This window comes from Bombina bombina, chromosome 3 (genome assembly GCF_027579735.1).
Source record: "Bombina bombina isolate aBomBom1 chromosome 3, aBomBom1.pri, whole genome shotgun sequence".
In the NCBI taxonomy this organism is placed as follows: domain Eukaryota; kingdom Metazoa; phylum Chordata; class Amphibia; order Anura; family Bombinatoridae; genus Bombina; species Bombina bombina.
This window is the reverse complement of record NC_069501.1, coordinates 513,769,150-513,793,968: the sequence shown is the minus strand read 5'-3', so window position 1 is coordinate 513,793,968 and position 24,819 is coordinate 513,769,150. Positions and strand designations below refer to the sequence as shown.

Genomic DNA, 24,819 nt, shown 5'->3' with positions numbered 1-24,819 from the left:
AAATGAGATCACTTTTTAAAGAATCATATTTGTAAATGTGCAAATAAAAATACTTCTGTGAATTCAAAATTGTACATTAATGATCTGTCAGAATGGGTAGATGAAGAAAAGTACTTTTGAAAGGTTGACATGTTTAGCCCCCCCCCCCATTTTCCCCAACCAAAAGCACCACTTCAAATCTGGTGTACAAATGTTCCTATCTGATAGCTGTACTTGTAATGGATTTTGAAAATGTTGTACTCTATATGGTATTGGTGGAACTGGTTAATGCAGGATTTAGGTTTGTTTGTATGTATTTCAAAATTAAGTCAACTGTAGTGTAAACTGAGCAGTGTCAAGTTAACCTCTCTTATTTTAAACACTGAGCAATCTTAGCCTGAGAGTAAAACATTTTCTGCAGATGTAAAAATGCCTCCTGGCATCTTTAAAGTCCTTGCATAAGGGGGCAGTAAACTGGAATGTGTATTATATATATATATATATATATATATATATATATATATAAATCATATCTGCCAAAAAGGGCACCTATCATTTGTGTATTGAGGAGGAAACATTTCTGCATGGTTTTCTTTAGAATACAGCATTGTCAAATAATAATAAATACACTGCTGCATATAACTAAAAAAATATGTTTCCTGCACTCAATAATACTCTGCTGTAGCACCCTCTTGTGGCTGCCAACATTAAAAAAAATAGTTGTGCTTGCCTCATCGGGCCACCTAGCCCAGTGGGCGCCTGACAGAAGTTACCTCTTCAACCCCTGATGGCGGCCCTGCTCAAGTCAATCCCATTTTATGTATACACACTGTGCAAACCTTAGTATTGTCAGCCCCTTTATAGTTATAATGGTCTTACCTGGCCTCCCCATGCACTGTTGCTCTGGTACTTAGAGTAGTGATTCCCACCACTGCCGCGATTCATGTTGTAGTTGTTATCTGTAAGGGTATCATACATAGAACCTGCAAAAAAAAGTCAATCAGTATTGAGATTACCAGACAGTGTTTCAGTAAAACAGAGAATATGGTGCAGAAAGGGGAGACAGATTTAGTATCTTTCAACTTAAAGGGACATGGAACCCCATTTTTTTCCTTTCATAATTCAGATAGAGCATGCAATGTTAAAAAGCTTTCTAACTTAATTCTATTATAAAATTTTCTTTGTTCTCTTGGTATGTTTTATTGAAAAGCAGGGACATAAAGTTTAGGAGCATGCACGAGTCTGGAGCACTATATGGCCAGTGGCGGTTCTAGAACTTTTGATCTACGGTTTGTTAAGTGCTTGGATTTACCATCACTTATTATTATTATTATTATTATTATTATTATTATTATTATTATTATTATTATCGGTTATTTGTAGAGCATGATCACTTTAATATTTGGGTGGCTCATTAGGGGCTATAAAATGTGGTAAAGTTATACATAATATACGGCCCTTTGAAGCTCAACGGGGTGCTACACGTGTGTTTGGAGTTGCGCACCCACATAGAACCACCACTGTGTATGGTAGCAGTTTGCAAGAATGTTATCCTTTTGCAAGAGAACTAGATGGGCACTATTTCCTGTCATGTAGTGCTCCAGACACCTATGAAGTAACGAAGCAAATTTGATAATAGAAGTGAACTGGAATCTTTTTTAAAAATTGTATGATCTGTCTGATTCACAAAATAAACTTTTGGGGTTTCATATCCCTTTAACATTTATTTACATTTCCACAGCCAGTAAATGGAAATTCCCTTTATACCAAAATAGCATAATATTTGGAAAGGTTTGCATATTCCATGGAGATAGTGTTCTATCAAACACAAGCCACTCTATTGTCTGAACACAGCTCTGTATCTAGAAAAAAGCAAACCCTTAAAACAAGAGATGAAGCCTCTGCCAGCCCCAACCATTTTCATTTTGTTTATGTTCAAACAAAGATATACATTTATATTTATAAAGAAAAGATGAGACCCTCTGACTTTATGATCCAAGCAGTGGCATATTTAGGTTTTGTGCTGCCTTAGGCACTCACAACTCTGCTGCCCCCCCCCTCCCCAGGCCTTTTTTGGCCATAATATTTTTTGGGGAGGGTGTAACATGACCTTTTTTTCAAGGCATTTCCAAAGTAAATGTTCAAGTGCGTGTGTGTGTGTATGTGTGTATATGTGGAGTATGTGTACTGTAAGTGTGTGTGTGTAGTGCAGTGTGATTGTATGTGTGGGTGTAGTGAGACTCAAAAAGTGCTGCCCCCTCCATATTTGCTACCCTAGGCAAGTGCCTTGTTTGCCAAGGCCAAAAAGCTCCTGGATCCAAGAAGTTTTTGGACCCTAGCAATAATAAAAAAAAGCTATAACCAGAAATAGCTGAATATTTTTTTGTGTTCTCATGCCTATAGTTAGATGCCTTTACACCTACCTATATAATGTATAGTTATTTATAGGTTATGTTTTAAGATTATTTTTTTTATTAAAGCTTAGGGACTTCATATTTTCCGAACACTGGCATTAAATGTAATTTGTTTGTATGTAAATATAAAATTACAATAACATTTCAAATAGCTATATTAAATATATGTCTACGCAAAGAGCGGATAACAATAGTTCAAAAAGTAACACATTCAGGCACCAGAGCAATGAAAGGGTTTCACTACCCCTGTATTACTTAAATAGGATCCATAGTAAATTTATATATATATATATATATATAAAACACAGGGATACCATGGGAAGCCTTCGAGGTGCACATAGCAATGGTAACACTGTGAACTCTTTCAAATACTTGGGTATCTTTTCAGACCCTAATCTATCTTTTGGTCTCCAACATAGAAAAACTTGCATCTAAACTTTATCCAAAATTAGGTGCCCTGTACAGAAACAAATCCTGCCTCAGCCCTACAGTAAAGGAAAAAATTGTACAGCAAATGCTGATGCCTATCATGGATTACGGGGACGTAGTATACGCACCTGCACCGCGAATTCACCTTAATAAACTTAATACACTGCCGCTATGTGCTACAATGTAACTACAGGACCCACCATTGTGACATGCTAAAAGAATTAAACTGGCTGACGCTGGAATCCAGATGCACCCTCCATCTTTCCTGCCTTGTGTTTAAGAGCCTTTCAGGAAAGCTCCCACCCTACCTGAGCAGAATGCTCTCCCTGGCTATTCCCACCTCCTATAATCTCCGATCCAGTACCAGCACATTATTTAGCTTGCCTCAATACAAAAAGAAAGCAGCTCGATCCTCCTTTTCCTACAGAGCACCACAATTATGGAACAACCTCCTGCACACTTTCAAACCTTCCCCAAGCCTAAAATCTTTTAAGAGATCCCTCTCTACATATCTCAAAACAGAATGCACCTGTCATGGTCATCTATTGTGTATTATTACTGTTTTTTAATTTTATTGTACCCTATTGTATCAATGCAATGTTTTGTAGACCCAGGACATACTTGAAAAAGAGAGAAATCTCAATGTAATCCTTCCTAAAAAATATTTTATAAATAAATAAATAAATAAATAAAGGTAACACTATAAAATACACAAGGAAACAAGATACAATATTAGTGGAAAAAGGGAAAGGCAAGTACCGATAATTGTAGAATAAAGGTTTTTAACCAGTCAACTGTGGCTTAGTTTGCCTTGAGAACAGCTCATATGTTACCTTAAAAAGGACATCTCATGAATTTTTAGCACTAATATTTAAAATCATGAATACACAAACTACTTGTCATAGGAAATACATTGTAGTTATGTGACTATAATGCATGCTCAATGGAACTCTTTGACAGAATGTTTTAGTAGGACAATTACAAAGTATTGTAGTTAGTAGTTTTGTTGTGGTTGGTGCCTTGTTGTATTCAGTAAAGTTCAGAGTATTCTCAGTACAAAATTAACTTATGCACTGGCAAAATTTGGCTGTAAGTGTGAATGTGACAGTGTGTGAGCATAAATGTTTTTATTGATTTATAGAGTATAAGGGGACGATTTATCCCCTTCAGACTCGCCAGAAACAGAAGTTATAGAGCAGTGGTCTAAAGACCGCTGCTCCATAACTTGTCCGCCTGCTCTGAGGCCACGGACAGAAATCAGCCCGATCAAATACGATTGGGTTGATTGACAACCCCTGCTAGCAGTCGATTAGCCGCAAATCTGCAGGGGGCGGTATTGCACAAGCAGTTGACAAGAATTTATCGATGTGCAGCCGACATGATACGCTACATCGTATCATGTCCGCTCACACTATGATACATATACCCCCAAGTGTGAATGCATAAATGCATCTATTAAAGGGATAATAAAAAGTGCTCCTAAGTTACTTGTTTCCTTGTATGTATGTATTGGGTACTTGTAAAGCGCGGCTAATCACCCGTAAGGGTCTCAAGGCGCTGCTCATTTTATCAACCTCGAAAAGATGAAAGGCTGAGTGGACCTCGCCAGGGATTGAACCTACAACCCTTGGGTTGCTACAGAGCTCAGCCACAGTGCCTTAGCATGCAGAGCTATCTGTCCAGCTCTTTCCTTGCAAAATTAGCACTTACAAATTCTCAGTGTAGCCCTTCCCCCAGTGTTTTAAGAGCAAAGGATTTTCAAAACTTAAATGGACCGTAAAGACATAATTATACATTCATGATTCAGAGCATACAATTTTAAACAACTTCCCCATTTACTTCTATTATTTAATTTGCTTCCTTCTCTTGTTATCCTCTGCTGAAAGGTTTATATAGGAAAGCTCAGGAGCAGCAAAGAACCTAGGTTCTAGGTGCTGATTGGTGGCTACATATATATACCGATTGTCATTGGCTCACCCATGTGTTCACTTAGAAACCAGTAGTGCATTGCTGCTCCTTCAACAAATGATACCAAGAGAATGAAGAAAATTTGAATCATGAAAGAAAAATTTTGGGCTTCATGTCACTAAGTTTTTATTCTGTCTGCTCTGTGCATGAGCAAATCTGACTCCTTGTTATATAGTTTATTCACTAGACTAGAAATGTTATGACTTTATGACAGGCTAAGATAAAACTTCCTGCAAAGGTCTCCTCCTTGTAGGGCTCGACAGGAAGCACAAATGTAATGTAAAAAAAAAAAAAGGTAAAATCTACTGAAATATAAGCCATTGCTTAGCACCTCTTATTACAACAATGAAACAGACTGTTTAACCTCCCTTTACTGATACAACACAACAACTGTAAAATGTAGAGGGACAGTCAAGTCCAAAAAAAATTTAATCATTCAGATACGGCATGCAATTTTAAACAACTTTCCAAATTACTTTTATCACCTATTTTGTTTTGTTCTCTTGGTATTCTTAGTTGAAAGCTAAGCCTAGGAGGTTCATATGCTAATTTCTTAGACCTTGAAGGCTGCCTCTAATCTGAAAGCATTTTGACAGTTTTTCACCACTAGAGGGCGTTAGATCATGTGTTTCATATAGATAACATTGAGCTCATGCACATGAAGTTACCCAAGAGTGAGCACTGATTGGTTAAAATGCAAGTTTGTCAAAATAACTGAAATAAGGGGGCAGTGTGCAGTGGCTTAGATACAGTAATCACAGAGGTAAAAAGTATATTAATATAACTGTGTTGGTTATGCAAAACTGGGGAATGGGTAATAAAGGGATTATCTATCTTTTTAAACAACAACAATTCTAGTGTTGACTGTCCCTTTAACAGCTTAATTCAATAGCAGAAACAAACTGTATGAAAGATAAAATCATATAATAAAAAGACAATTGCATAAATCTTTGATCAGTAGGAGAGGGACTTTTCAGTTTGTACAATACCCAGTTACAATCAACTGAATTTCAGCACCATTTAATAATCTTTAAATATCTCTGCCACATGCACTCTTCAGAGCCTCTATAGATGGGCATCCCTGTACACCCTCTCTCCTTATTACATCATCTTGTCCTCAAAATTCTACTGTCACATACGCAAATGCACATTTTTAAATAAAGATAGCAAGAGAACGAAGAAAAATTGATAATTTGAGTAAATAAGAAAGTTGCTTAAAATTTCTGCTCTATCTAAATAATGAAAGAAAACATTTGAGTTTAGTATTCCTTTAAATTAATTTTTGGTCTTTCTATATATATTCTACCACTTGCTAATAAGTTATTTACTTATTTTTTTTTATTTTGAATCAGATTTATTAATTCTCAATATAAAAAATATAAATATATACAATATTCGGAGACGCAGCTCCTTCTTTCAATCAATATAAACCGGTTTCATTTTTCGAGACAATATAAGACAAAATAAACAAAATATACACGAACTCTTAAATAATCAGAGTCCTATAAGAAAAATATTAAACCAATATTCTTATCCAATATTGCATTAGGAAAAGAAGAAAAACAATTCCCTCCCTCTCTCTATTCTCCCTTTCATCTTTACTATTTTAAACCACTTTCTTCTGTAACTCTACATGGATCCTTTATACAAATAAATTAGCTAACTCTTGCTAATAATTTATATTACAAACTTGTTTTATTATTTCTGTCTTTTGGTTGACTAGTTACATTTTTATTTAGTCACTGTAACTTTAGCTTTCCATCCATCTGCTGCTGCTGGAAAAAAAATGTTGTTTACTTCAATTTAAAAAAAAAAAAAAAAGAAGAAAGAAAGAAATTAAATATAATAATTGGTCTTTTGCTAGGGCACTTAAACATAAGAACATAAATACTACCTAATATTTGTCTAATGAGAAGGAAGCAACTATACTACATCTGAGGACACATCTGACTTTGACTATATTGGATCGGATAGGAGAATTCTGAAATAATCAGTCAAAATCAACCAATTCATAATCAGAAGTCACTCTTCTGGACTATTTTGGTATCCCCTTGTTTAGCCAAGAACAATTACCAGTTCTCAGAGTGGATAAAAAAGGAGGGGCAGAAAAAGTGATGAGACGTAGCCTTTATCTAATGCAGAATGACAACACTTCTTTGGCCACTGTGACAAGAAGAGTTATTCTAAGTTGCCAGATTGTTACAAACAGTGTCAGGTTAAAAATAGAACAGCCCCCCCCCCCCACTCCCCTCAATCTACTCCTCACTACCAAACACAATCTGTTTGTTTTTTTTCTGAGATCAATCAAAAGTGATTGCACATTTTAATCTTTTTAATTAAAACTGCTTTATTTTGTACTAAACTAAAATATGCCTGTGGTTTGTAATACAATTTTTTTCCTAAATTTGGTGATGGATTAATTAACAATTTATTAATGATTAGGGAACCAGAACACTCAAAATGGACTTCTAATTATACATTATTTGATTTTGGCTGATTCAAATTCAGCAAGAAGAGAAATCACTCAAAATCTTTGGGGGCTTTTCCCAGCATTATATTAGAATGCAGGTATCTCTCCTTCACATCCCAAACCCTGCATAGCTAGAAAACAACTCTCAACTATCAAGCTACAATTTTCTAAAAAACTTTGAGGGACCTCACAGTACGGATTAACCTTCTTAGATCATTGGGCCCTAAGAGATAAATATGTTCCCACCCATTTGTTTATTAGTTTCTCTCCCAACTATTTTTTTGTTCAGTAAGCCATTGTAAAACAAGAACCTTTTGTTCCTTAACCCTTTTTGGAGATGACCTTTCAACAACATTTTCCCCCTAAAGTTTTACTTAAAGGGACAGTAAAGTCATAATTAGACATAGCATACAATTTTAAAGAGCTTTCCAATTTACTTATATTATTTAATTTGCTTCATTCTCTTGTTCTACCTAAATCATAAAAGAAAAATGTTGGGTTTCATGTCCCTTTAATTCACCTTTGGACTAATAATGGAGTTTGCCTTCTGAACTGTATTATAGTTCTTTAGTTTTGTTTCAGGCTGTTTAATCTTATACATAAGAGAAAGAGGGATGTCTTTAAGAGGACAATCCACTTTTAAAAAAGCCTAAATTTCAGGCTTCTTATTGAATTTTCCAAAAACGATTCAGAATATACCATTTAATACAGTTTATGCAGTTATCATTATTACAACACATTTTTTTCTTTTTTATAGTTTACTTCTACATTGCATTAAAATATAAAAAAAAGTCACTGCATTGGTTTGGTAAAGGAAATGTAATGATATTTACTCATCTCTAGTGTCTTAAATAAAATGATTCTATTATGAATTTAAGATAATCTTAATTTAGAAAAAAACTCAATTTCTAGTGTATTATGCAGACACAAAATAAAGTTTTTAGCATGCAATTCCTTTTTTTTTTCCCTATTATCAAATTTACTTTGTTCTCTTGGTAGCCTTTATTAAAGAGTATTTTTTAAAATAATGTTATACATTGTTGAGCATTATAGAGCAACAGTGATTGCAACAATGTATAACATTATTACAAATATATTTCAAATACTGCTACCATATATTGCTCAAAATATATACATTTTAAAGTTGTTGTTTTTTGTGCATGCTCCGTCCAAATCATGACAATTTTATTTCGACTTTTACATTTTTTTGCATTATTTATATCAAGTGTAGTGTATCATCTCCAAAAATCATAACAGCTCAAAAGAAAGTTTTGTAAGATAAAAGGTCTTCACTGACAATAAACTCCACAGACTGGGATGGGCCTGAATGTGTCAAGTGAGAGTGAGGAGGGGTGGGAACACATGAGACAGAAATGAAACATATCTATGTGTGCGTGTCACTGTTTGTATGCTTGCAAAATATAGTCTATACTATTGGCTGTGTATGTGTATATGGTAAATAGATGTGTGTTTGTGTCTAATAATATGAGGATTTGTACAAATAGTTTACATTTTCACATTAAATCAGTTTTTTTTCCAAGTTCAATTTATTGTTAAACTAAATGAAGAATTGATGTTCAAAGCTTGTAGAAATATGTTAAAGGAAATCAGAAGCACAAGTGGATACATAATAATATAATAATAATAATAATAACTATTATTTTTATAGCGCCTTTCTCCCAGTGGGACTCAAAGCGCTTTTTCATCGCTCGCTCTCGGAATTAACCAATTCGGCAGTTGAATAGTAATTGTTGTTATTTTCATAGCATTCTGTATGTTTCAATTCTTTGTCTAACTAAAAAAAATCTTGGACATTTCTGGTGTATTTGTCTAGTTTTTAATTCAGTATCTTGGCTCAATCAGCATAAAAATACTACTGGATGTAAAAAATGTACATATGCATATATAATATTTAAATAAATGTCTTAACATTTGTCTCTGTTGTAAAAGTAAAAGGTGCAAAGAGTTAACTTTATCTGCTTGATACTACAATTTATTTTAATTTACCATTATTTTAATTATTTAATTATTTTAATTTATGTTATTTGCTATAAAGAAGACAACCTGTTATATCATGGGTGGCAAATCTTGGCACAATTGCCCAAGGTGTTGCACTTTTTTTTGTTGGCACGCAGCGCACAATTTACTGCCCCTGGGCTACCGCCATACTGATGTTACAAACAATGTAGTGCGTGAGAAATAACTTTTAAATAAAAATATCTAATTATCAATTTGTGTACATGCTCTCAAAAGTCTGGTAATCATGCCTATGTATTCTTCTATAAACTTTTATCATTAAAGATGTTCAATTAAGTACCCATGAAATTTTGAGGGAATTACAATCCAATCTTAATATTTCTATAAAACAGCTACACAGGCATTATTTCCCACTGAAAAGGATTGCAAGCATTTGCACTGCAAGCTATACAGCTTGCAGTGCAAATGCAGCTTGCAGTGCAAATGCTTGCAATCCTTTTCATTGGGAAATAATGCCTGGAGCAAATCTGAAAATGCAAAATTCTCTCCAAAATCGCAGATAAAATGCACATGGCATGATGTAATAACCCACAAGACAGCATCCTGCATTATGTGTGTATATATATATATATATATATATATATATATATATATATATATATATATATATATATATATATATATATATATATATATATATATATATATATATATATATATATATGTTTTGGCTACCATGTTGATGTGCTATTAGACCTAAAGAAAGAAATCTACATTTATCTTACACTGTGCATACTTGTAAAAACAATAGAAAAAAAGGAAGTATACATCAAATAAATGAAACTATACAAAAAAACCACTGTGCCCCTAAAAGGCTAAAGGCGACATAGAAACAAATAATAAAATAATATGTGTTAATTAACCACAGATATATATCTATGTCCGATATAAATCCAAACCTACACAGGCCACTATGTTGAAAAGTGTTAAAAAGATTTAATAATAGTTGCATCATTATGTTCTAACATACAAACTAAAATATATATTGAAGCAATGCATTCATGATGGATTCAATAAGCTACCTGTGCAATCTATTACTTAAAGTATCAAAAAGTGTATGAAAAATAAGAAATGTATGTATATAAAAATAACACAGTCCGTATATTAGGAAAATGGGAAACCAGAGCCGTTTTCCAAGATGGCGTCCTTGTAACCGTAAATCTGTAAAGGACAAACAGATTTACCACTACAAGGACGCCATCTTGGAGAACGGCTCCGGTTTCCCATTTTCCTAATATACAGACTATGTTTTTTATTGTATACTGTACATATATTTCTTATTTTTCATACACTTTTTGATACTTTAAGTAACAGATTGCACAGGCAGCTTATTGTATCCATCATGAATGTATTGCTTTCAATATATATTTTAGTTTGTATGTTAGAACATAATGATGTATTATTAAATCTATTTAACACTTTTCAACATAGTGGCCTATGTAGGTTTGGATTTATATCCGACATAGATATATATCTGTGTTTAATTACAGGGACAGTCTACACCAGAATTGTTATTGCTTAAAAAGATAGATAATCCCTTTTTTACCCATTCCCCAGTTTTGCATAACCAACACAGTTATATTTATATATTTTTTACCTCTGTGATTATCTTGTATCTAAGCCTCTGCAAACTGCCCCTTTATTTCAGTTCTTTGGACAGACTTGCAGTTTAGCCAATCAGTGATGGCTCCCAGGTAACTTCACGTGCATGAGCACAGTGTTTTCTATATGGAAAACATGAACTAACACCCTCTAGTGGTGAAAAACCTGTTAAAATGCATTCTTAAGAGGCGGCCTTCAAGGTCTAAGAAATTAGCATATGAACCTCCTAGGTTAAGCTTTCAACTAAGAATACCAAGAGAACAAAGAAAAATTGGTGATAAAAGTAAATTGGAAAATTGTTTAAAATTACATGCCCTATCTGAATCATGAAAGTTTTTTTTGGACTAGACTGTCCCTTTAACACATATTATTTGTTTCTATATCGCCTTTAGCCTTTTAGGGGTGCAGTGGTTTTTTGTATAGTTTCATTTATTTGAAGTATACTTCCTTTTTTTCTATTATTAGTTAAACTCTTAGGGGAGAGTTTATTACCACTGCTATTAAGTCACAGCTCTAGCACTTTCCAATTCCCAAATACTTGTAAAAACATAACATACTTGTAAATACTAAATTTATGATCAAAATATTTTTATTGAACGTTCATGTATATCAATACTACTATCAAACATAAACAATTAGTAAATTTAGTTCTGTTAACCTTTTAAAGCCGTTATGCCGTTCCATTCCGTCATAATTAGACTGGGCTTTAAAGCCGTTATGACGGAATGGAACGTCATAACTAACGGCTGTCCTGAAGCCTTCTGTGCTTCAGGGATTTAATCGCGGTCTGGAGGGCGTTCCTAGGATTGTAGGGACGCCCCCCAGATGCGATCCAATAATTGAAATCTCGCGATCGTATGCACGATCGCGTAGTTTCAATTTGTCTACATCGGAACAGTTGTTCCGATGTAGGCACTTTAACCCTGTCACGAAAGGGTTAATTAAAGTAACATATATTATTGAAATACATTTTTTTATTTTTGTCAAATTCTAAGAGAGCAAAAATTCAATACCAGGAAAACATTACAAAGAGTCAACAAAAGAAAGTCAAGAAAAAAACCTTTAGAAAGCAACTCTTCAAATTAGGCGATTTAAAAAAAAAAAACAAAAAAAAAAACAATTGTTTTTGTTTACTATTTACAGTACATTTTTATTACCACATTACAAACTTAAACTAAATAAAATATGTGATTATTAAAAATCTTGTATATGGCTGTCTACTGAGAAATAATTACACTGTTCTCTATGACTCCACTGTCAGTGATATAAAAAATGATTTCATGAAAACCTGTAAGTGCAATTTAGTATTGGATGCATTAATAACTGAGACACTTCTGTAGTGTTATGAAATATCAGTGCTGTAATAATAGTAATGAGTGTTCAATATTGTGCCTCATTACAGGTACAATCTACGTCAGAGATGGCAAAACTCACTTATCAGGCTAATTTTTGGGGATGTGAAAAACCCCAGGACAGAGTCAGTATACTTCTCTAAATTTAGGAACATAACACACCCTTTTCATTCCAGTTTGTCTAGGTTTGAGTGTGTCATGATGTATCATTAAGTGTATGTTTGTGTGTGTGTCTGTAGGCCGTAATCAATGTCTCATTGTATGTGTCAGAGTCAATGTCAATGTCTGGATTTTGCATCTTAGTCATGTGTTTTATTCAATTGTGTATCACTAAGTGTCCATGTTCTATAAATCACCAACATTGTCAAAGACATGAATGCAAAAAGTAATACATATGGTATATGTACTTCAGCCTTTCTTGTGGGAGCCGAAAAGACACAATTCAATGATAAATAATAACAAGAAAATGAAAGGAAAGTTTGTTTTTGGCATTGGATGCTGAATTTCATAGCGTTCACAATGTTTTCATTTTAATTACCACAATTATTAGCGATACAAAATTTAAGGGACATTTACACTCATTTTTTTCTTTACATAAATGTTTTCTAGATGATGCATTTATAAAGCCCATCTTGGAATGTTTTTGTAACAATGTATAGTTTTGCTTTTTTTTTTTAATAACATTGTGCTGATTTTCAGACTCCTAACAAAGCCCCAAAGTATCAGATGTAGACTGAAATCTACAGATTCCTGCTTTCTCCTGTTTGTGTAATGGGTCTTTAAATATTCAGGGGAAGGGGGAGTGTCTGCTATTTCTGCTTTCTCAGTCCCTTTCAGTAGGTGTCCCAGCCTAACTTCATCAAGTGCTAAATTGGGAGCTTCTACGTAAGTTTTTAAAAGGTTTTATACTGGATTTTTTATGTGTATATTATTCTTTATAGTAGTATCTATATATGAAAATTGCTATATACTGTCCCTTTAATCAAAAAGTTTCATTGTGAACATTGAAATACATCATAATTGATTTGTCATTAGATAATAAAATATCTTTGAAAGACCCTCAATGAAATTCCCTAACAACAAACATAGCAATGGCAAGATATGTAGGTAGTGTGTGTCCCGTGTGAGTTTCACTTGTATGGAAAATGGCCCGTGGCTCAAATGAGTTGCTCTAAATAGGGTCACAGTATTTTAACCCTTACAAGTTACATTGGTTCCACATGAAGAGTTAAAATCCTCTGTGTATGACAGATAATGATGGTGATGGTACTGGAGTTGGAGTAAAGATATTTGTGAGGTGAAATAAATATGATTTGTGTTTTTTGTTTGTTTTTAAATAATGTGACTTCTGCCTGCTCCCAGAGGCTGTGAGCTAAATGTTCCATAGCGCTACTACTATTTAACCTGGCAAAACTTTCTTTTATTGCCAGCGCTTCATAGTAACAGACAGTGTGACACAATATTTCAGTTCTGTTCTCCACCTCACACAATGTAACATCACATTAGGAAACAAAAATCTTGGTGTCGTCGCCCAGGCTTTGAAACCTGCAAATTATTTTTCTTACACACTAAAATCATTAAAGTGTTATTGAAATAATTAACATTACAAAGTGTAGATTTCACAAAATTTATTAAGTTTCTTTATTAATAATTTATATATTTTTTAAAACAATTATATAGATTTAATTGCCAAATAGATTATATTTATTAAACTACAATAATTATCATATTCTTTGGCAACATTAATAGATTTGTTGCAAATAATGCCAATATGATTAATTAAATAATTGATATAAATTGAGTGTAATAGAGGAAAGATATCTATATTAAATTCCAGTTATATATTTTACAGTTGATAATTAAAAAAATCTCCTTTAGAGATTACTGTATACAGTTTGTTGTTGTTAAAACTAGTCTTTAAGATTACAACTGGAATGTGATTCAGTCCAAAATATGCTGGTAACTAGGTTAGTGAAGGGAGACCTAGGTATGTGTTTATTCTTTGTTATGTTGTGTGCAGTTTTAGCAGAAAAAAAACATAATGTTCAGTGTTATAAAAGGAAAACGTAGTAATAAAAACAAGATAATAGGGAATATTAGTTTAGGTAAAGTGCAGAGGGAATACATTTCAGCAGTAAGCAAACTACTGTGAAATAAAGATGGTACATTGTCAGCAGAGAAATTGTTCAGGGCAAAATCTTGGTAAGAGGGCAAACTGGTGTGTGGTGAGTACAGACTGATATGAATTGAAAGACAGCTTACAATGATGGGACACTATTTACTGTTGTGAAGTAAGGAAACAGTTCAGCAGAAAAAATAATTGGAGATTGGCTTTGTTTATTGCAGGATTCAATTTTAAAAAGATTATTAATAAAAGGAAATAAAACTTGGGAAAAATGTATTTTTTCTTGCATGACTCAGATAGAGCATACAATGTTAAACAACTTTTCAAGTTACTACTATTATCTAATTTGTTTTGTTCTCTTGGTATCCATTGCTTAAAAGCATACCAAGGTAAGTTTATGAGCGAACAGATGATCAGTGGTTGCACATATATGCCTTAAGTGATTGGCTTACCAATGTGTTAAGCGAAAAAACTGATAAAAGAAGTAAATCAGAATATTTACAAAAGTATGTTCTATCTGAATCACAAAAGAAAACATTTGCATTTCATGCACCTTTAATTAAATATACCTCAGGCCTTAGACCAGAACACATTAAAGGGATTCAGATAGAGCATGCAATTTTAAGCAAGTTTCAAATTTACTCCTATTATCAATTTTTCTTTGTTCTCTTGCTATCTTTATTTGAAAAAGAAGGCATCTAAACTTTTTTTTTTTTGGTTCAGTATTCCGGGCAGCACTTTTTTTATTGGTGGATGAATTTATCCACCAATCAGCAAGAACAACCCAGGTTGTTCACCAAAAATGGGCCGGCATCTAAACTTGCATTTCAAATAAAGATACCAAGAGAATAATAGGAGTAAATTAGAAAGTTGCTTAAAATGTTGTGCAATCACAAAAGAAAAAAAATAGGTTCAGTGTCCCTTTAATTAACCTTATAAATACAGTGGATAGCTTGCAATGCAGTTGCCTTATATATTTTTTCTCCATTTTACTTTTTTTCTCACTAGCCTAGTATCTGCAATTCCTGATTTTTTTTCTCAATTCATTTTTTAAGTATTCTTTACCTCTGTTCCCGTAACTCAGGGTTGATGATTGGGAGGTCCTTGGCTTCTGCCTTCTGACAGTCATCATAACCTGCTCCTTGACACGCTGGTCACCAGATGCTCCATTCCGCAAATGATTGTCCGAAGGCACAGCTAAAGAAGATTCATTCTGCCACTGGAAGACCTCTGACTGCAGTGCAGTTTTTAATGGGGACGGTGAAGCTAACATGGCAAAAAGTATCTGTAGATATTTATGTGTGTGTATAGCTAGTTATATAAGTATTTGCTGTAAACAGAGCTGTAAAAAAATCCAGGCAATCAAAATGGATCCTAAACCACTCACTACATGCACTGCTTCTTCTCGTGTGACGCCTTTTGGGAGAGTGGAGTCTGTACAGGTTTAGAGAGGCGTCTTTGCATCTGTCAGACACACCAGAATTTCAACCACTCCCAGTTAACTACTTCAAGGACAAGATTTTATCTCACAGGTATCTGCAGTACAATGGAAATCCCAAACAAAGGTGTTTGAATTTATATCAGAATTCTGGTACAATCAGAATTTAGCATTCTAAATATTGATATGATATTACTGTTAAAGGGACAGTATACACCATAAAGAATAATATGCACAGATGCTGATCAAAAATCCAGTGAAAAACCTTTAAAAAATGTACTTTAAAGCTCCAAGTTTAGCTCTGTTTAAAAGATTAGCTGGAACACCCACTGCAAGTGCCTCAATAGCAAAAAAAGCAGACACTCCCCCTTCTTCTGCATATGAAAAGACCATTTACAAAAACAGTAGCAAGCTGGAGTAGGTATACGTTGGTATTCTCCGAAAATTTTGGGGCTTGGTTAGGAGTCTGAAAATAAGCGCAATGTTATTTAAAAATAAGTATGTATAGGCTATATAAATGGATCATCTACAAAACATTTATGCAAAGAAAAATCGAGTGTATATTGTCCCTTTAACATTGGTTTGGAGGTTTAATTCAGGGCTATGAACAATGCTATAAAGTATTTGTGTCCCGCTTACACGCAAACTTAAAGGGATAGGAAACTGTAAAAAAATGAAATCACACAATAAGATTCAGAGCATTTACATATGCAAACAAAAAGGGACAGTAAACAAAAAAAAATCTATCATGCCTAATAAGGCTCTCGGCATTTACACAAACACTAAAAGGGACAGTAAAATGTAAACATTCAGATCACTCATAATAAAGCTCACAACATTTACACAGACAATACAGAAAACTCAAAATTTCTATCATGAATACTTAGATTTGCAGCATTTACAAAAAGACTTAAAGGGACAGTCTATTCAAAATTAAACTTTTATGATTCCAATTGGGCATGCAATTTTAAACAACTTTCCAATTTACTTTTATCATCAAATTTGCATTGCTCTCTTGGTATTCTTTGTGGAAAGCTAAACCTAGGTAGGCTCATATGCTAATTTCTAAGTCGTTAAACTCCCTCTTATCTCAGTGCATTTTGACAGTTTTCCACAGTTAGACACTGCTAGTTTATGTGTGTCATATAGATGACATTGTGCTCACTCCCATGGAGTTATTCATGAGTTAGCACTGATTGGCTAAATGCATGTCTGTCAAAAGGACGGAAATAAGGGGGCAGTCTGCAGAGGCTTAGAAACAAGGTAATCAAAGATGTAAAAAGTATATTAATGTAAAAGTGTTGGTTATGCAAAACTGGATGATGGCTAATAAAGGGATTATCTATCTTTTTAAACAATAATTCTGGTGTAGACTGTCCCTTTAACCCCTTAAGGACCAGACTATTTTTCAGTTTTCTTACCCTTAAAGGGACAGTATACTATAACATTGTTTTTCCCTTAATGTGTTTCCAATTACGTTTTTTTACCAGCTGCAGAGTATAAAATGTATGAGATTTGCTTTTTTAAGGCTTATTTGTTTATATGAATTAGCTGATTTTGTGTTTTGAAGCCACAACCTAATAAAATGGGTTGAGCTTGTAGGTATAATCAGATCTCATTACTTTATCACATTGTGTGCATATACCTACTTCCTTATATTATATCTGTCCATAAACCAATCACCAATACTTGGAGAGAGCAATGAAAAATTAACATTTATTACCTTATCTCTTCTATAGCCCACTGGGAGTGTAATTTCTTCTAATGGCTGTGTTTACACAGCTTGGCCTCGAGGCCAAAAACTTTAAGGATAGGTGTGGATACCACAGGCTACATAAACTATTTCAAATGCTAATATAAGGGCAACAGAATTACTTATAAACAATTTAATACACTCCAGCAGGTAAAGTGGATCATTGGGAACAAATTAAAGGGGAGAACATTTTTGAGTAAACTGTCCCTTTAAGGGCCAGGGATATTTTTACATTTCTGCGGTGTTTGTGTTTAGCTGTAATTTTGCTTTTACTCATTTACTGTACCCACACATATTATATACCGTTTTTCTCGCCATTAAATTGACTTTCTAAAGACACCATTATTTTCATCATATCTTATAATTTACTATAAAAAAATATAATATATGATAAAAAAAACACACTTTTTCAAACTTTGACCCCAAAAATTTGTTACACATCTACAACCACCAAAAAACAACCATGCTAAAAAGTTTCTAAATTTTGTCTTGAGTTTAGAAATACCCAATGTGCCAAATGCGATCAAATAATTGCATCACTGGCAGCTGTCTGCCAGTACCCACTTTGCAATAAAATTATGCTGTTTTTTAATGCTATTCCCACTTTTTCTGTAGTGTAGCTGCCCCCCTTAAAGGACCAGTCAACACAGTAGATTTGCATAATCAACAAATGCAAGATAACAAGACAATACAATAGCACTTAGTCTGAACTTCAAATGAGTAGTAGATTTTTTTCTGACATTTTTAAAAATTATGTCTTTTTCCACTCCCCCTGTACCATGTTTTTTAATGCTATTCCCACTTTTTCTGTAGTGTAGCTGCCCCCCTTAAAGGACCAGTCAACACAGTAGATTTGCATAATCAACAAATGCAAGATAACAAGACAATACAATAGCACTTAGTCTGAACTTCAAATGAGTAGTAGATTTTTTTCTGACATTTTTAAAAATTATGTCTTTTTCCACTCCCCCTGTACCATGTGACAGCCATCAGCCAATCACAAATGCATACACGTACTATGTGACAGCCATCAGCCATTCACAAATGCATACACACTTATTCTTGCACATGCTCAGTAGGAACTGGTGACTCAAAAAGTTTAAATATAAAAAGACTGTGCACATTTAGTCAATGGAAGTAAATTGGAAAGTTGTTTAAAATGGCATGCTCTATCTGAATAATGAAAATTTAATTTTGATTGAGTCTCCCTTTAATTCCCTTTACCCTCCTCCCCCCTCCCAGATCCCTTTCCAAACATTATTTCCCCCCTCCCTCTCACCCTCTCCTCCCACCACCCTCTCACACCACTTCATATGGCAGATCGCAGGCGCGCGCACACACGCGCGCACACTGGAGTGATTATCCACTGCTGGCTGGAAGTTTGTCAGTGATGGGCCACACACCCGGCTCTCTGCAATGGCTCCCACCCACCAACGATCGGCACCACTGCTGGCCGATGCAGAGAGGGCCACAAAGTGGCTCTCTCTGCATCGGTGTGTAAAAAAAGGTATTGCAGTGATGCCTCAATATCAAGGCATCACACCAATACCTTGAAAGCGGCTGGAAGCGATCAGGATCGCTTCCACCACTTGAAACCCCTGACGATGTAAAGGGTACGTCGTTGATTGTTAACTACCAGTTTTTCTATGACGTACCCTGTTGGTCGTTAAGGGGTTAAAGTAATAGTAAATGGTATTTGTTTGTCACACATAAAAAGCTTACATCATTTGTACACACTTCAAAGGGCAATAACATTTAAATTATGTGTAATAAAACTTTCAGCATTTACAAATTTATTTGATAATAAAAATAAATTAAAAGGATAGGAAAGTCAAAATTAAACTTGATTCAGATATAGGGGCCAATTTATCAAGGGCCAAATTGCCCCTGATGCCCCTGTTTCCGCGCAAGCCTTCAGGCTCCCCGGGAACAGCAGTTATGAAGCAGCGGTCTTAAGACCGCTGCTCCTTAACTGGTCCGCCTGCTCTGAGGCTGCCGACATCATTCCGCCCTATCGTATACAATCAGGCTGATTGACACCCCCTGCTAGCGGCCGCAAATCTGCAGGGGGCGGAAACGCACAAGCAGTTCACAAGAACTGCTTTTGCAATGATAAATGCATCCATCGATGTCTGTCGGACATGATTCGCTGAGCGGATTATGTCAGACAGACCGATGATAAATCGGCCCCATAGTATGTAATTTTAAGACACTTTTAAATTCCCTTCTATTTTCAAATGTGCTTTGTTCTCTTGGTATCCCTTGTTGAAAAAGAATACGCACATATCCTACACTAGGGGGAGCTAGCTGTTGACTGGTCCCTGCACACATTTGTCTCTTGTGACTACCTAACTAGACATGTTAAGCCATTATGGCAATGCTGATCCTTCAACAAAGAATAACATGAGAATGAAGTAAATTTGATAATAGAAGTTAATTGGAAATAGTTGTTTAAAATTGTTATGTTGTATCCGAATCATGAAAGAAAATGTTGGGGTTTCCTGTCCCTTTAATTTTTTACAAAGAGGGGAGAGAGAAATATTTTTGGGAAATATTTGTTAAGGTTTGAGAGTAAGGGAAGAGAGAAAGTTAATTTAGGGAAATTAGTTATTGAATAGTTATTGGAATTCATTAAGATTTGAGAGGTATCAAGGAATTCATTTTAGTGAAAACACTGGCTTAGATTCAATACAACTCATTTGTGAAACTAAAATCTTGCTAAAAAAAAACTTGCCATAACATGTAACCATGTAACTCACAAATTGCAGAATTTAAAGATATTTATAACCATCTCTCATCACAGGTACAAATTGTGGAATCAACTGCGTTATAAATAATAGCGTTGCATCTGTCTTGTAAGTGCTCCCTTGACTCATAGGGCTCTATTGATCAAGCAGCGGTTCGCCTGAAATAAGACTGCTGCTCCTTAACTGTTCACCACAATTGAAATCGTCCTGATTCGATTGGGGTAATTGAGCCAGTCAGCAGGGGCAGCATTGCACAAGCATTTCTGGTGAAATGCTTGTGCAATGTTCAATGCTGAAAGCGTATGCTGTCCGCCCGCAGAGATGTCCAGCGATGTAGCAAATAATGTCCGCACGACCATTGTTAAATGGAGCCCATAGAATGAGTTCCACTGTCTAGGATACTAGCGTGCAATCTATAAAACAGTCCACTCTAACATACGTGCAAGAAAAAAATAAAACATTTGAGAAAGTTTAATAGAGATAAAAAAAAGATAAAAGGGAGACAACCTCATCAACTTTAAAATAGTAAAAGTTGACCACAAGACCAGATACTTCACAAAGACAATAGAATCTGGTACACCTCTAGAACACCCATTGCTTTGTTCACACCTATGAGGTTTTTTTAGGTTGTTCTTCTATATCCCACTAACAAAATGCTAGGAAAGGTGTGAGCATCTGAATTTTCAAATTGATTTCACTTTAACAACGAGATTCCTTGGCAGCCTAACAAGCATCCCTAGATCTAGCCTATTGAGTCTGAGAGGCAGAGAAAAATATACAAATTATTTACGGAAAGGATTAAGTGGAGAGAGCAGATTGTAGAGAATGATATTTAAAGGACCAGTCAACAGAGTAGATTTGCATAATCAACAAATGCAAAATAACAAGCCAATGCAATAGCACTTAGTCTGAACTTCAAATGAGTAGTAGATTTTTTTCTGACAATTTTAAGTTATGTCTTTTATTACTCCCCCTGTACCATGTGACAGACATCAGCCAATTATAAATGCATACACGTACCATGTGACAGCCATCATCCATTCACAAAAGCATACACACTTATTCTTGCACATGCTCAGTAGAAGCTGGTGACTCAAAAAGTTTAAATATAAAAAGACTGTGCATATTTAGTTAATGGAAGTAAATTGGAAAGTTGTTTAAAATGGCATGCTCTATCTGAATAATGAATGCTTCATTTTGATTGAGTGTCCCTTTAAGGGCAAATATTCATTAAGGGACAGTCCTGCCAAAATTGTAATGCACACGGGTGCATTTCAGTTTTGAATAGAAGCATTTTTGCAATATACATGTATTAGCTTAAAATGCTTGTAATAAAAGCCATAGCTGTTTAAAAAGTGTATTTAAAAGGACATAAAACAAGTTGGGATAGAGACAAAATAATATAATATGTACTTTAATTACTTTACCTGCAAATTTATACTGCAGTGCCTCGCCATTAACCCTTTCTTTTAAGTTTCCGAATTGTAAAGCTTTAACTCCCCCCACACATTTCCTTCTGTGGCTGTATCTATATATACTGTTGTTTTGGTAGAATACAAAAGTGCACAGTGATTATCTGCTGGAGCATGCATAGAAGTTGTGAACTCAGTTGAAATACAATGCCTGTGTCTAAACACTGATAGGGGGTGGAGCACAGTGCTCCAGACAGCATGGCTATGTAAGTATTTTTGAAAATTATTTTAAAATACAAGTTGCCAGCAATTTTTAAACAATTTTTGATGCACACTATTTTTAATTAATTACCCCATTTTAGGATATGCACAGATGTCAACCTGTTTATGGCACTTTAAATGGACATTCCAGTCAAAATTGAAATGCACATAGATGAATTATATCTTTCAATATAAACATATTTGCAATATACGTGTACTGGCAAAAATGTTTCTAGTAAAAGTTGTCACTGTTTTAGTGTTAACATTTTTCTCTGCATGTGAAGCATAGCTAGATATTCTCGGTGCATCAGCATTTTAAACAGCAGCTGGGGCTTGTATCATGTCAGCCATTGACAAATTGAGTCATTACCTGATGTGTTGGAAATATTTAAGAGCTAATGATTTATTTATTTTTCATACGGTTTGGGAATTTATGAAAACTAAAGTTATTTTTTTTTTTTTAAAATACTTGGGGCGCGATCCGATATAGATCGCAGTTTGCGGCGCAAGCGAGGGAACCGGCGTCGCCCGCAGTTTCAGCTCGCAACTCGAGCTATCCCATATAAGTCGCTGTCAGATGCTAACGTGCCGTAAGTCTCACAAACCAGCGATGTCCAGAAATCTGCGCAAGTACAAATTTCTGGCGTCGCCAGTGACTTGCGCCACGTTAGAAACTGCCGGCGCCTATAAAACCTGACTAAAGTCTAAAACACCCGCACTGTCTAACACGCCTCCCTAACATAGCCCGCACTGTCTAACACGCCTCCCTAACATAGCCCGACACGTCTAACCCTCTATCCGCTATCCCCCCTCACTAGCCTAACAATAAAAAAGCTATTAACCCCTAAACCGCCGCTCCCGTACCCCGCCGCCAGCTATATTATATCTATAACCCCCTAAAGTGAGCCCCTAACACCGCCGCCATCTATATTAAAATTATTAACCCCTAATGTAAGCCCCTTACACCGCCGCCATCTCTATTAAAATGATTAACCCCTAATTTAATCTACCTACCCCGCCGCCAGCTATATTATCTATATTAACCCTAAGTATATTATAGTTAATATAGGTATTACATTATATATATTAACTATATTAACCCTAATTATATTAGGGTTAATATAGTTAATATAGTTACTATAGTATTTATATTAACTATATTAACTCTATCTAACCCTAACACCCCTAACTAAATTTATATTAAATTAATCTAATTCATTTATAAACTAAAATATTCCTATTTAAATCTAAATACTTACCTATAAAATAAACCCTAAGATAGCTACAATATAATTAATAATTACATTGTAGCTATGTTAGGGTTAATATTTATTTTACAGGTAAATTGTTAATTATTTTAACTAGGTATAATAGATATTAAATAGTTATTAACTATTTAATATCTACCTAGTTAAAATAATTACCCAATTACCTGTAAAATAAATCCTAACCTAAGTTACAAATACACCTACACTATCAATAAATTAAATAAACTACAAACATCTATCTAAAAATACAATTAAATTAACTAAACTAAATTACAAAAAAAAATAAACACTAAATTACAAAAAATAAAAAAAAGATTACAAGATTTTTAAGCTAATTACACATATTCTAAGCCCCCTAATAAAATAATAAACCCCCAAAATAAAAAAAATTCCCTGCCCTATTCTAAATTAAACAACTTTCAAAGCTCTTTACCTTACCAGCCCTTAAAAGGGCCTTTTGTGGGGCATGCCCCAAAGAATTCAGCTCTTTTGCATACAACAAATACAATCCCCCCCCCCATTACAACCCACCACCCACATACCCCTATTCTAAAACCACCCAAACCCCCCTTAAAAAAGCCTAACACTACCCCCCTGAAGATCTCCCTACCTTGTCTTCACCACACCGGGCCGAACTCCTGATCCGATCCGGGCGATGTCTTCCTCCAAGCGGCAAAGAAGAATTCTTCCTCCGGCGACGTCTTCCTCCAAGCGGCAGCAAAGTCTTCATTCTTCCGGCGGCATCTTCAATCTTCTTTCTTCGCTCCGCCGCCGCGGAGCATCCATCCAGGCCGACGACTGAACGACGAATGAGGTACCTTTAAATGACGTCATCCAAGATGGCGTCCGCCGAATTCCGATTGGCTGATAGGATTCTATCAGCCAATCGGAATTAAGTTAAAAAAATCTGATTGGCTGATTGAATCAGCCAATCAGATTCAAGTTCAATCCGATTGGCTGATCCAATCAGCCAATCAGATTGAGCTCGCATTCTATTGGCTGTTCCGATCAGCCAATAGAATGCGAGCTCAATCTGATTGGCTGATTGGATCAGCCAATCGGATTGAACTTGAATCTGATTGGCTGATTCAATCAGCCAATCAGATTTTTTTAACTTAATTCCGATTGGCTGATAGAATCCTATCAGCCAATCGGAATTCGGCGGACGCCATCTTGGATGACGTCATTTAAAGGTACCTCATTCGTCGTTCAGTCGTCGGCCTGGATGGATGCTCCGCGGCGGCGGAGCGAAGAAAGAAGATTGAAGATGCCGCCGGAAGAATGAAGACTTTGCTGCCGCTTGGAGGAAGACGTCGCCGGAGGAAGAATTCTTCTTTGCCGCTTGGAGGAAGACATCGCCGGAGGAAGAATTCTTCTTTGCCGCTTGGAGGAAGACATCGCCCGGATCGGATCAGGAGTTCGGCCCGGTGTGGTGAAGACAAGGTAGGGAGATCTTCAGGGGGGTAGTGTTAGGCTTTTTTAAGGGGGGTTTGGGTGGTTTTAGAATAGGGGTATGTGGGTGGTGGGTTGTAATGGGGGGGGGGGATTGTATTTGTTGTATGCA

The 24,819-nt window shown here is 35.1% G+C and overlaps 1 protein-coding gene across 1 annotated transcript in view; it reads right to left on the bottom strand.

Moving 5' to 3' along the window:
* PKP1 (plakophilin 1) overlaps positions 1-15,803 on the bottom strand; it is a 70,543-nt gene extending 54,740 nt beyond the window's left edge. Inside the window, exons 1-2 of the mRNA XM_053706918.1 lie at positions 15,442-15,803; positions 859-962 (exon numbers count right to left, since the gene is read on the bottom strand). Coding sequence (XP_053562893.1) covers positions 859-962; positions 15,442-15,649 — 312 coding nt within the window. The 5' untranslated portion in view covers positions 15,650-15,803. The remainder of the gene's footprint in view (positions 1-858; positions 963-15,441) is intronic.
* Positions 15,804-24,819: the final 9,016 nt, after the last annotated feature.